At 35.3% G+C, this 12627-nt stretch overlaps 2 protein-coding genes across 5 annotated transcripts; one reads left to right on the top strand and one right to left on the bottom strand.

The window, feature by feature from the left end:
* Positions 1-754: 754 nt before the first annotated feature.
* On the top strand, positions 755-10867 carry LOC111806953 (F-box protein SKIP17-like). 4 transcript variants are annotated; one of them, XM_023692502.1, is made up of 15 exons: positions 757-1243; positions 1902-2077; positions 2683-2856; positions 2928-3038; positions 3560-3645; positions 3727-3848; positions 5687-5751; positions 5837-5909; positions 5983-6045; positions 6141-6205; positions 6406-6480; positions 7713-7977; positions 8362-8495; positions 8789-8861; positions 10445-10867. In XM_023692502.1, exons 1-12 carry the CDS (start codon positions 911-913, stop codon positions 7924-7926), a joined length of 1557 nt encoding a protein of 518 aa, XP_023548270.1. In that variant the 5' UTR covers positions 757-910; the 3' UTR covers positions 7927-7977; positions 8362-8495; positions 8789-8861; positions 10445-10867. The 4 variants fall into 4 exon arrangements, with proteins under 4 accessions (XP_023548272.1, XP_023548270.1, XP_023548271.1 ...); XM_023692503.1 differs by lacking the exon at positions 10445-10867 and having other exon boundaries at positions 8786-8902; XM_023692501.1 differs by lacking the exon at positions 10445-10867 and having other exon boundaries at positions 8789-8902.
* LOC111806954 lies at positions 9667-12102 on the bottom strand. The gene is made up of 2 exons (XM_023692505.1): positions 11275-12102; positions 9667-10314 (listed from the first exon to the last, which is right to left on the bottom strand). Exons 1-2 carry the CDS (start codon positions 11875-11877, stop codon positions 9988-9990), a joined length of 930 nt encoding a protein of 309 aa, XP_023548273.1. The 5' UTR covers positions 11878-12102; the 3' UTR covers positions 9667-9987.
* Positions 12103-12627: the final 525 nt, after the last annotated feature.

The raw sequence follows: 12627 nt of genomic DNA on the forward strand, positions 1-12627 counted from the left end.
TACAATAATTTTTATATCTTCTTTCATAAAATATTTGAATTACATATTTTTTTTATTATTTAGAAAGTTGATTTTATTTTTAAAAATATTTCATCTAAACAAATGAATGAAATTGAGCCAGACGAACACGACTCTCCATAATGGTATGATATTGTCCCTCTCATGGGTTTTCTCATGCCTCATATCAAAGAAGAGAGTATTTTTTTTTTATAAACCCATGATCATTTTTTAATTAGATCATCTACCACTATTTACAAGCGTAATTATTTTAAATAAAACATTAAAGGATTATAGAATTTTCAACATATAAAATAATTTTAATTTTTTGAAATTATAAGGATATATTTTAGATTTTTTTAAAAGTTGCAGGTGGTATTTAAATTTTTAAAACTTGTATAAAGTATTTTTATTAATTTAAGAAATATTAAAAAAAAAAAAAAATTTAGCGTTAAAATAATGTTTTTGGACGGCTAAAAGTGGTTTCCATGAAAGTATGGAAAAGAGAAACTGCGCATCAACTGTATCCCCACGTGGCATAATGTGGGCGCCAAATCTAATTACCTCATAAATATAAATATTTTTTGTACTTTCGAAAAAACCAAAAAAAAAAAAAAAGATAAAAAAGGAAGTGACGTCATGTTCCTAATTTTAAAGAATTTATTTATTTAATATTCATTATTTTTCTCGTTTCCCCCACAAAAACTATATATTAAAAAGAAAGAACAAAAGCTCAGAAGCCAAGTCTTTGGATGATCTCACCCAAAGTATCACGTTTTTTCCATGCTACCTACTTTCTCAGCCCTTATTCCAAAACTCACACTGACACGTGGCACTCACAGGCTCGTCCGTATTCCTACTTCTCCTTCTTCTCTTCTCCCTCTGCTCTCTCCCGTGTCCACCCGCTGATGCTATGGATGCTCTCTTTCAAGTCCAAACCTCGGCACCATCAACCATGGCGAAGCGCCCGTGCCCATCCCAAAACCCTAGGATACCGACCTTTACTCAGATGGACCTTCTTCTCGATGCCTTTTTGGGCCTTTCCGACTCTCCTTCCATCTGTATCGACTTCTCATTCGAGAGGCTTCTCGACTCCTTGCCATCTGACTTGGATCAGTCTCGCCTCATCGATCGCGCCCTTAAAATGGGCAACTTCTTGCTCGAGGCTAGCAAACGCTCTGCTCGGAAACGAGCTACCAAGCATAACTCAGTCGTTTGGGCTCTTCCTCCTGACCTCACCATCAAAGTATGTTTGTCTTTGATTCTTCTTTCGTTGTCGGAACATTTGAAATTGTTTCAACTGTGCTGCGGCTTGGAATTGCATTGGATTTATCGGTTTTGGAAATGAGTGCTCTTGTTCTTGAATATTGGATTTGGAGTATTTTAATATATGATTTTCGTTGTTTGATTTTGTTGTGTCCAATGTCGAATGTGCTTAAATTGTTTTCTGTTGGAATTTGAGCGAACTCGAAGCAAGCTTGCAGTCAGGAATGTCTTTGAGAGTGAGATGTTAGTTTGGTGATGATGTGAATATAATTTTCCCAGCCCTAGTTGTATGTGTTCATTGGCAATAGGTAGAGATAATATGCGTAGTTTAGTTCATATTTTTGTATGGGCGTAATCGAGCTGTTAGGTTAAGACATCAAAGGTATTTTTGAGTCGAGGTTAGAGTATTGTCCCCATGAGGCTGAGCTACCGCCGGTATTAGGGGCTGCGTTAACCGAAGACCATACTTATAATTCGTTCATTTCGAGATGGGAAGTCATTATTACTAGGCTGACCCTCTTCAACTCATCATCATGTTATTTATGGTTGGTTCCGTTTTGTGCTCTAACATCCGTAACGGTTGATGAAAATATGTTGGGTTTTTCTGGTGTGCATGACGATGAACTGTGGCTTTTCAGGTTTTCTCCATGCTTGACGCACAGAGTCTTTGCTATGCAACAGCTACTTGTTCAATGTTTCACAAGTGTGCAATGGATCCTTCCTGCTATGCCAACATTGACTTAACAACAGTTTCTCCAAGAGTTAATAATACAGTGGTTTCTACAATGATTCATCGAGCTGGAAACTCTCTTCAGTAAGATATTTTCAATTAAAAGTTCACTATCAAATCTTCATAGGCTGAATTTGAATGCGGTAATATATACATTGAGGATCTGAAACAGAAGGATTCATACTTGATTAAGCTCACTAGCGATGTACTGATGAGGTCTTTGAATTGTGTCTTTCGGCCAACATAGTTATACATTTTTCATTAGACATTTTTTACTATTCTCTACCCAAGTATGGATGATGCTGACTGTCTAAGCTTAGGCAAGGAATTTTGTCTTTCCTAATCTTGGTGTCACCCACCATCTCTTTCATAATGTTAGTGTCTGGGGAAGATGGTAAATTATTCCCTCTGTGGTCTGACATTATTCAAATTCTGTTCTTTTCACTTATTAAATGAAAAAGAAGTCTGAATTTCCCCACCCATATGATTAATTTTATAATGTTAGTTTGCATTATTTACCAACCTCGTCTATTCTAGATGCTTGCACAGGCATATGAACTAAGTTCATTGAACATCAATGCCAACAGTAATTCCTTAGTACTCTCTGATGGGAAATACTTTGATTGCATTATTTATATTTTTCTAAGCTTTGATTGACTTGGCCATTCTTTTCCCCTCAATAATTTCAGATCTCTTAAACTTGGTATAGTTCCTGGCCCAACTGCATCCCTAGGATCTTGCCAACCGTTGGTTTACAATGTTACTAGTTTTTCATGGAATGACAAAAGATCCAGACAAGGGAAGGAGTCATCAGTTCTCACAAGATCCTGCTTAAGCCCTTTGGGTGGGGCCAGTACTCCTGGGTATGGGCTTACTTTTGAAGTTGAGAATGTGCTCATTGTGAGTTCTGTTTCTGAATTGTTAAATTTTATAGGATGCTCTTGAGAACGTTGCATCTTTACAATATTGAAAGAATGGATAATCCATCACTACGTGCTGCATTATCTGCTTGCCCGTCTCTCCTTGATCTGGAAATTGTGGGCCTGTAAGTTGCTTTAGTTGACTGATTTTGTTGTTTTTTTAATAGTTTTAACTGGAAAATGATATTTTTGTTTAAAATGTTTATACTGGTGAACTGTGATTCAGATTCAACCTTTAGTAAAAATACAGGACTAAGATTTCTTTAATTCCTGCCCTGACGCATCTCACCTTTTCTCTTGATATCTCTGATTCTTCACACTTGTTCTTGTCATTTTTCAATAGTTAATTCATTAAAAAAAATTCTCTTCAATAAACTCTGTTTTTTAATAAACAATTATAGCAATCATTTCCCCCCAATAGGTTCTTGACCCATCTCGGTGTATGGTGCTTTTAACTGGATGATGGTATGTTTTCTTCTTCTTAAGATTTAATGTTCGGTTAAGGACATGGTAATTGCTAACATATTTTGGAGAAAATGCTCTCTCTGAAAATTAAATTCATTCGCTGCTTCTTTTTCATGCCCTCTCATTTGGGTTACTCTGATTTATGAATCGTAGTTAATAATCCACATCCTTTATTGAACAGTCATGTGGAGTTGAGACAGACATTGACATCTGTGATTGAAAACTGTCAATTTATAGAGCGTTTGTTCTTTGAATCCTCAAAAACAGGTTTAACATCTATCTCACTTGATATCCTCATTTTATTCTTTCTAGCCATCCGCTTATTCATTGCTATTTTGCAAATGACAGGCAGAGATGATAGCTTGAAATCACCGACATGTGTTGATCTAGTTCAAAAGTGTCCTCGTTTAGTGTCTTTAGCCCTTAGAGGATTTAAACTCCATGATTATAAAGTTCGCATTCTTCTTAAGGTAATGTCTGCATTTACAAGGAATTTGGTGATGCATACATACAAAATCATTTCCCTTTCTGATTTTAGATTCTTATATTGCAACAATATTTAACTAAGAATTTAACTACTTCTATGCCTAATTATTCTGAATTTAGGACGTTATCTTTGAAGTATGCCATGTAGAACATTAATTTTTTTTTAAAAAATATAATAGGTAATCTAAATAAGTTGTTTTGCTTTTCATTTACCTAGTTTTTTCACTGGAATATTTGGTGTTCCATCTCATAGGATAATTGCAATTTTCTTGTACCCACTCATTTGGCTCTTATCATAATTGGACTTATTTTCTGTTGGTAGTGGATTCTTCAACTTGACATCCTGTCTTCTCCTCCTTTTATCATACTTGGACTAATGTTCTATTGTGGGGGTTGTGAAAGAGAAAATCACCTTGCATGGTGAGAGAAAGACATTGCCCTTCTTTTTTCAAATTGGCACAAAAGCATTTAAGAAATCAGAATTTTCATGTCTAGATCTCTAAAAATGTTACAAATTTTGTGTTTAGATCTTTTATTTCTCCCTTCTTTTTCTAATCCTTTTCACATATTAATTAAAATTATTTCTTTCTAGAAAAATGGAACAAACGAAGAATAAAGTTTTACATGTTTTAAGCTTTGTCCAATCCATGATGAGTATTTGTGTCAATGCTTTTGGATCATACTGGTGCACTTAGTATGGGGCATGGAGGTTTGAAATGTGGCTAGTATTGAGCTCTATTTTCTTTCATGTTAGTCTTATGGTTATGATATTGTCTTTAGTACTTTATTCTGCATTGTTTGATGATTCAATTATAAAAATGGTTTTGAGTCTTCGATCATAATTCTGGAGAAGGTATTTGAAAATAAATTAAAGGCAATAGTAAGAAGATCTTTCAAATTTAGGCGAAGGCTTTCTTAAAAATATTTTTATAGGAATTGGAATTTATATTATTTTATGAAAAGAAGGGAGACGAGGAGCCCCCCACAAATTCCAAGTTGGCAAAAATCTGCTAGAACTTGTTATTGCGGAATTCCTTGAAAAAGGAACTAAGAGTTCAAGAAAAATCTAATTAGATCCCTTCAACTCATGACCATTGGAAGCTACTTGAAAAATTCTTGGATTTTCTAATCAAAGCCTCCACAGGATTTCTTCCAAAAAGAATAAAAGAAAAGAACAGAAAGCCGCCATAGGATTGCCATAATGTCATTGGACCAAATGATAAATGATATTAGCCTTCTCTTCGGAAGGCTGCCCGTATAAGAATTGATTGAGAATCATACTACTATTCTTAGGGAAGCATCAGCACATGTTGAAAAGATGAAAAATGTTTCTTCATCAATCAGCTGCAAAGGAGCATTGAAAAGAAAAGGTGTTTATTATCATCTGAATTGTTTTGACTGAGTGCGCCAGTCAGGGTAGAGGGCACAATGGGGAAACCTTATTGGAACTCTATTTTAGGTGCCTAGCTGATCTTGAGCAACGACTGAGGAAAAGATGACCTCTAGCTTTCCAAATTTCCTTAATTAAACCTGAACCGGGAGACCCCTGTTCCTCACAAAGCTTGGACAATGGAAACTAATCCGAGAAATCAACACTACTCTCAGGAGCCCAGTAGACAATTGGAACTCTTGATCATGTGGTTCCTTGTGTCATTGTCGTCCATAAAAAAACATCACGTGTATAGCTGATTTGCTTGTGTAGGTTGGTTCTTTCATGACCTCTTTTGGCCGTTGTTGGTGATGGTTGTTTCAAATACTCTTGTATCGTGTAACTCTGGAATTTTTAATCTCAGTAAACTTATCTCTTTGAATACTTTTCCAGGGACTTCGGAAGCTAAAATATGTTGACTTTTCAACGTCTTACTCAATTACTGGAAGCTTTCTTAGGTAACTATCTTCTTTGGATTGTTCCTATCTATAATAATTTTTTGATGCTTTGAATAGTTAAAAAGAACATCTTTGTTTTCCTCAGAAACCTTGGCAACAGTATAGGTGGTAATTTATTGGAGGTCTTAATTTTAAGAGATTGTATGCATCTCAAAGAGGTCAGGATCATTTATTATTTTGACACCTCATTTCCCAAACATTGTCGTAAGCCTTTAATTTCTTTGCATGCAGGTGGAAGTTGCTCGTTTCATGACATCATTACTTGCTGGAGATTTCAAGTTTCTTCGACATCTTGTGAGTAGATGGAAATTGACAATGATTTTCTTCTGAATATCTGGTTAAAGGTTCAAAATGTCATTTAATTGAATAATACCATATTCATCAAACAGGATATATCCAATAGGGAAGGATTGGCATCTGAGGGTGATTGGTACGAGAGATGCTACAATTCAAGGTGATATTTCTTTTAAAAAAACCTCTCTATAAGGTTCAATATTTGTTTGGATTTTCCCCTGAAAGTCAACTTTCATCCTTCCTTTTGGTTATAGTTTTAACCATTTAGTTATCGTCCTCTTAATTAAGAAAATACGGGTCTAGGCTTCTACGGTACTGAGATTTCATCAACTGGTTCTTATTGACCATTTTAATGGACAGGATCATTCCAATTGAGCAAGTAATGAAGGAAAGGCCTGATGTATGCTTGCTGGCTGATTTTCCATCAGAAGGGAGGTAATCACTGGTTAGGATTGTTGTTGAGGGTATAATAGTCATATTTATTGGTGAGTTTGTTACTAGAAAGCAGATATATTGATGAAGTGGAAATGGATTAAGGCAGAATTTGTTAGCGTTTTGGTAGAGAGCTGAGTTTCTATTATCTACTAACCCTTTTTTTTTTCTTTTACATTTTTTTTTTAAACAAGCAACAAAATTTTCATTTGATTGATGAAAAGAAGCAAAATTTGTTCAAGATACTCCCATTGGAAGAGAGAAACCAGAAAATGAAGCTAGTAAGAGAAAACGAATGCAACCCAAGCAGACAATATCGTTAAATGCATAATTATCAAACAAAGAACACCGTTAAGAAGACTTAGGTCTTTCTCCAAGAAAAAACCTGACTTTCTTGTTTTCAGAATAGCTTTGGACAGGCTTCTGGATTTCAGAGATATGAAATTTTAATGAATCGAGCAGCTAGGTTTTACTGATACATTTTTGGTGGCTTGAGGGATGAATACAAAAGGATAAGGTGGTGTAAACCAAAATACTGCCAAACTGAAACCCCCAACTGATTAACGACCAACTAAAAATGCAGCTGGGCCAAGTATGAAATAAAACAGCTAGTTCAAAGAAGGAAGACAGAGTAGTTAAGCCACATCATAACGGGCAGAACACTTCATTGTTGATATAATTAAGGTTAGGAATGGTATGATAGTCCTCTCAATTCTGGCAATATTGGAGTGAAGTTTGGTGAAATTGGAGCCAAGTATGGGAATTATTGGAGGAGTAATTCAGAATTGCTTAGATCCAGCATAATTTAGGTACATATTGGCCGGTAAATCAATTATGGGGTGGGAAAAATGAAAAAGTAGAAGTATTTTGGAGGAATGGGTATGGGGGTATACTGGTATATATACTTCGGATCTGTTTCGACACTAGATATTGACTTTGGGTGGAGTAATGTTCGGATTTGAGAGTCTAATAGTCATACTAATTGGTTAGTTTGGTTTTGTTATAGTAAAGAGTGAGTTATTGGGATAGTGATTCGGCAGATTATGGAAGCCAAATAAATGTGTAAGAACTCCTTGTAATTTTCCTTTTCCAAATTAATAAGAATCAACATTTTCTCATAATTTTCTATTCATATTCCGGTCCGTCATCTCTCCTTTAGAAGTTTATGGTTGACTTCCCTCAAGCATTTCTAATTGTGTTTTTCTTTTCTGTTTTGCATTTGGATCTCTTTGCAGCTACTTCGAAATTGAACAGATGCTGGAAAGCGAAATAAACAGTGATATTAGCCTGCAGTCACAGCTGAGCAATCAAACATCTGATTCGATGTTTATAAGTTCTTCAGAAAGCAGCTATAATAGTGATCAAGGTAGTGGCAATGAGGATGGCCGAGATGCCAGCTATGTAATATTTGAGGAGAGCTCAGACGAGGTGGATTTTCTTGCCCTGTAGGAGGAGAAGTCTTAAGCAAGCGCTGGTAGTTGCAGCAACCAAATGAATTCGGTAAAGAGACTCTCTTCTCCATTCTTCCAAATGCACACATACACTTGAATATAAGTATAGTGGTATAGGATTTGTCCAAAATGCGTCCACAATTCTTGTTTGGTATTGTGTTGCAGGAAACAGTCAAGGCAATACCACCTCGTTCTCTTCCACGATAAACCTGCCTTCATTGTCGACGTGTTGGATTAGTCAATGTTAACAAATAGGCATATCATATCTAATGTCATCATTTATTTAACGCTATAGTTATGTACGATCATCATTCAGTTAACGGTTGGGAGTACATAAAATTATAAAAGTCATGGGATATTACCACAACTTTTTGAAGAATAGGGACTAAATTCGAGTTTAAATTTGTATTCTAACCTTTAGTTTTCCATGCAGGGAGGAGCCTTCACGCATTACAATCTGTGATTGGTGCTTGGATTTTTACTGAGATTGGAAAATTTTGAACCATTAGCCTGGTTGACTTGACATCCCCATTTATTTACTGAGATACAACCAAAAGCTATATCCAGGTACCCTCCTTCCTTTCAACCCTTTCTCTATAAGAGGAATTACAAGAATAAGAGGAGAGGAGAAGATGGGAGATCTGGTACCCTATCCCTTTCCCTTGTTATTATATCGTAGATGATCGATCGCGATCACATATCGTCGATGTTTCGTAGAGAGAGCTCTAGTTCTTGATGATGTTAATCTGGCATGAATGTAAATTTTGTTATAGCTTTTGTAGCGTTTGTACGCCGATCCCACGCGATAGAGTTGTTGGAAGTTACTCTTCTAATTGATAACATTTTGTATGCATCAGCAGCAGTTCAAATTGTGGCATTGCTCTCCTTTCTTGTATCCTTTGGTGGTTTAATGAAAGAGCAAATCAAATCTTGGTAAGGTGGTTGCTGTGGTTGCTGTGGTTGCTGCTGGCCAACCCTTTTGTCTTCCCTTGATTGCTTGCACCTTCATTTGGCGCAATTATTATTATTGAAGCTGGGGTCTTTTTGTTTTTTTAGTATTTATGAGTTAATTATTTTATGTTGTTTTTTTTTAAAACGACAATTTCAACAAAAAAGAATATAATTTAAAAAAACTATATGTTTACATGAGTAATTTTTAATGTAATTTTCATTGAGAGATTTTTTAATATTTTAATAAAAATAATAATATTCCATATGAAAAAATATATATAGTTAGAATTTTCAATTCTAATTCAAATTTTAACATTACATGTATTGTATTGTTCAATTTAAATATTATAAAACATAGTATTAAATACATAAGTAAAAAAATTATAGATTTTAATATTTGTTTTACCAATTTTGGATGCATAAATCAAAATTAAAAAAATTACATGTCATAATTGTTTAATATTTTTATTTAATTTAAAATTATATTTGTAATATAATAGGTGTATATTTAACCAATTTAGTGGATTGAAATCTAATTATATAATTAATATATATATAGAACTTGGGTGTAGTTTTTTTTTTTTTTTTTTTTTTTTTTTTTTTTTTTTTTTTTTTTTTTTTTTTTTTTTTTTTTTTTTTTTTTTTTTTTTTTTTTTTTTTTTTTTTGGTAATTGTGACCTCTCGGGACAATCGATGACTACATCAAAGATGCACTTGCTAGTACTACTACATCCCCCGTAATTCTTCCTCAGCTAGGCTTCAGCAGAATGTACAAGTATTAGTAGAATAGCAAAAATATGTTTGTCGTCATTAATATATTTGCTCGCAGTAATTGTGACCTCTCGAGACAATCGATGATTGCATCAAAGATGCACTTGCTAGTACTACTACATCTGAGAATTCTTAATTGGCTAGTTGTAAATAGATCCATGGAACAAAGGATTATCTCGGACCTACACCGAGGTATTGACGGTGTGTGTGTGTGTGTGTATATATATATATATATATAGTTGCATTTACAGGTTTAATTTTTACGATTAATGTGAAAAGCAATAAGTAATAATTTATAGCTTAATTTTGAAGGCCACTTGGTTAAGCAGTGGTTGATTCATTCATTCCTCCAAGCATATAAAATCAAGGAGAAATCCATACTCTGCAACTTTGAATCTTTAATTTGTTGTTCATGGTATGATGATGAAGAAGAAGAAGAAGACGAAGAATTTAACAGCGACGATTGGGTATGGTTTCCACTGTTCTTGTGCGTTTGAAACATGAACACAGCACTACTACTCATGGCGGAATTCCCAAACAGCCAATTATGAACATCCCACATCACCTGCACTGGAATTCCGTCCACCACAATCGTATCATTCCCTCTAAACTTCCATTTCAGCCTCTTGATTTGCATCGCCGTCTTGCTGTCGATTCGAATCACCAAACTCGGTNTATCTTTTTATTTTTTCTTTTTCGTGAATGGGTTAAGAGCGGGATTCATGTATAAATTAAATATAGTATACCCAACTCGAATCGACATATTTTTTATTTTTTTTTTGTTTTATGCCCAGTAATTCTTCCTCAGCCAAGCTTCGGCAGAATGTGTTTGTCGTCATTAATATGTTTGCTCGCGGTAATTGTGACCTCTCGGGACAATCGATGACTACATCAAAGATGCACTTGCTAGTACTACTACATCCCCCGTAATTCTTCCTCAGCTAGGCTTCAGCAGAATGTACAAGTATTAGTAGAATAGCAAAAATATGTTTGTCGTCATTAATATATTTGCTCGCAGTAATTGTGACCTCTCGAGACAATCGATGATTGCATCAAAGATGCACTTGCTAGTACTACTACATCTGAGAATTCTTAATTGGCTAGTTGTAAATAGATCCATGGAACAAAGGATTATCTCGGACCTACACCGAGGTATTGACGGTGTGTGTGTGTGTGTGTATATATATATATATATATAGTTGCATTTACAGGTTTAATTTTTACGATTAATGTGAAAAGCAATAAGTAATAATTTATAGCTTAATTTTGAAGGCCACTTGGTTAAGCAGTGGTTGATTCATTCATTCCTCCAAGCATATAAAATCAAGGAGAAATCCATACTCTGCAACTTTGAATCTTTAATTTGTTGTTCATGGTATGATGATGAAGAAGAAGAAGAAGACGAAGAATTTAACAGCGACGATTGGGTATGGTTTCCACTGTTCTTGTGCGTTTGAAACATGAACACAGCACTACTACTCATGGCGGAATTCCCAAACAGCCAATTATGAACATCCCACATCACCTGCACTGGAATTCCGTCCACCACAATCGTATCATTCCCTCTAAACTTCCATTTCAGCCTCTTGATTTGCATCGCCGTCTTGCTGTCGATTCGAATCACCAAACTCGGTTCCTTCAATCCTCCACTATCGCATTCGATCGACACATTGTGCGTTTTCCCTTTCTCGCTGAATCGAGCCTTCGCGTAGAACAATTTCTTCCCGAACACGTGTTCTCTTCTCGCCACGAACACCGCCGCCGCGGCGGAAACCGCGGCGATTTTCTTGGCAGATTCGGACGGCGAATCGCCGACGCGGAATATGAGCTCTCGATCGAACACCACGGCGACGAAGAATCCTTCCTCTGGCTCCGGTCCGCTGCCGAATTTGGCGTTTGTTAAGTCCCAATGTATCTCCATTTTTCTCGATTCGATCTCGAAAATCTTGGATCCTTTCTTCTTTAAGAACAGCCATGGCTTAATGTCGAGCTTACACAGGCAGTGATTTGCAGAGTTTTCGATCTGAAGAGAGAAACCTTGTCCCATCAAATGCTTGGTCCATGTTAGAGCGATGAAGCTCAATCGGCCGCGTAATTTGCACTGGTAGACGCAGGTGACTAGATTTTGAGCGGCTTTACTGATACTCGAAGACGATGAAGATGAAGAAGAAGAAGAATCTGCAATTTGGACGCCATTTTCACCGAAACAAGAAGGAAAATCCTTCATAATAGCAACGAATATACCAAAAATTGACTTCAATGATCCCAAATGTAATCAATAGTATGATCTTCTGGCCGTAGCTGCAATGAAACTGTAAGTAAAATCAATTTGAAATACCAAAATTGTTGAAGAACAGGCCGTGGATAGTTGAATCTGATTTGGGGTTTCAGCCATGAGAGTATGAAATGGGGAATTTCAGGATAAAAGAGACATTTATATGACGCAAAAGGAAATTCGGATTTGAATTTATATTTCTTTTAACAATTAAAAGAATGATAAAATGGTATTATGTAGATAAGGAATTTTAAAAAAAAAATATATTATTTTTTTAAAATACTCATTAAAAGATATTTCATTTAAAAATATCTTGTGCGTGAAACATCGTTCATATATTTTTTTCGACCACAAACGACTAATTATTAGCAGAAACTTAATCATATCGTTCTATATGAGTAGAAATTAGATAGGCTTAAGCATCCGCATTTAAATTTTGAAAGCATAGTGACTTCTTAATTTGTATCAACATACGTTCGATGGGTCATATCCTTTGGACCCCGTCCCTCGTTCAACCAATTCAATTAATTCAACGTGGGGTTCAATTTCTAATTATTCTATAATACACGAATATTTTGAACCGAAATGATATTGGAGCAACAAATAATTGAAACCATGTGGGTCTCTCCCATATCAAACATGTCATGTGGCATTCAATTTGTTGAAGGGATTCTCTCATATACCCATTTTATGTGTCCTTTT

Source organism: Cucurbita pepo, chromosome LG12, assembly GCF_002806865.2.
Source record: "Cucurbita pepo subsp. pepo cultivar mu-cu-16 chromosome LG12, ASM280686v2, whole genome shotgun sequence".
NCBI lineage: Eukaryota > Viridiplantae > Streptophyta > Magnoliopsida > Cucurbitales > Cucurbitaceae > Cucurbita > Cucurbita pepo.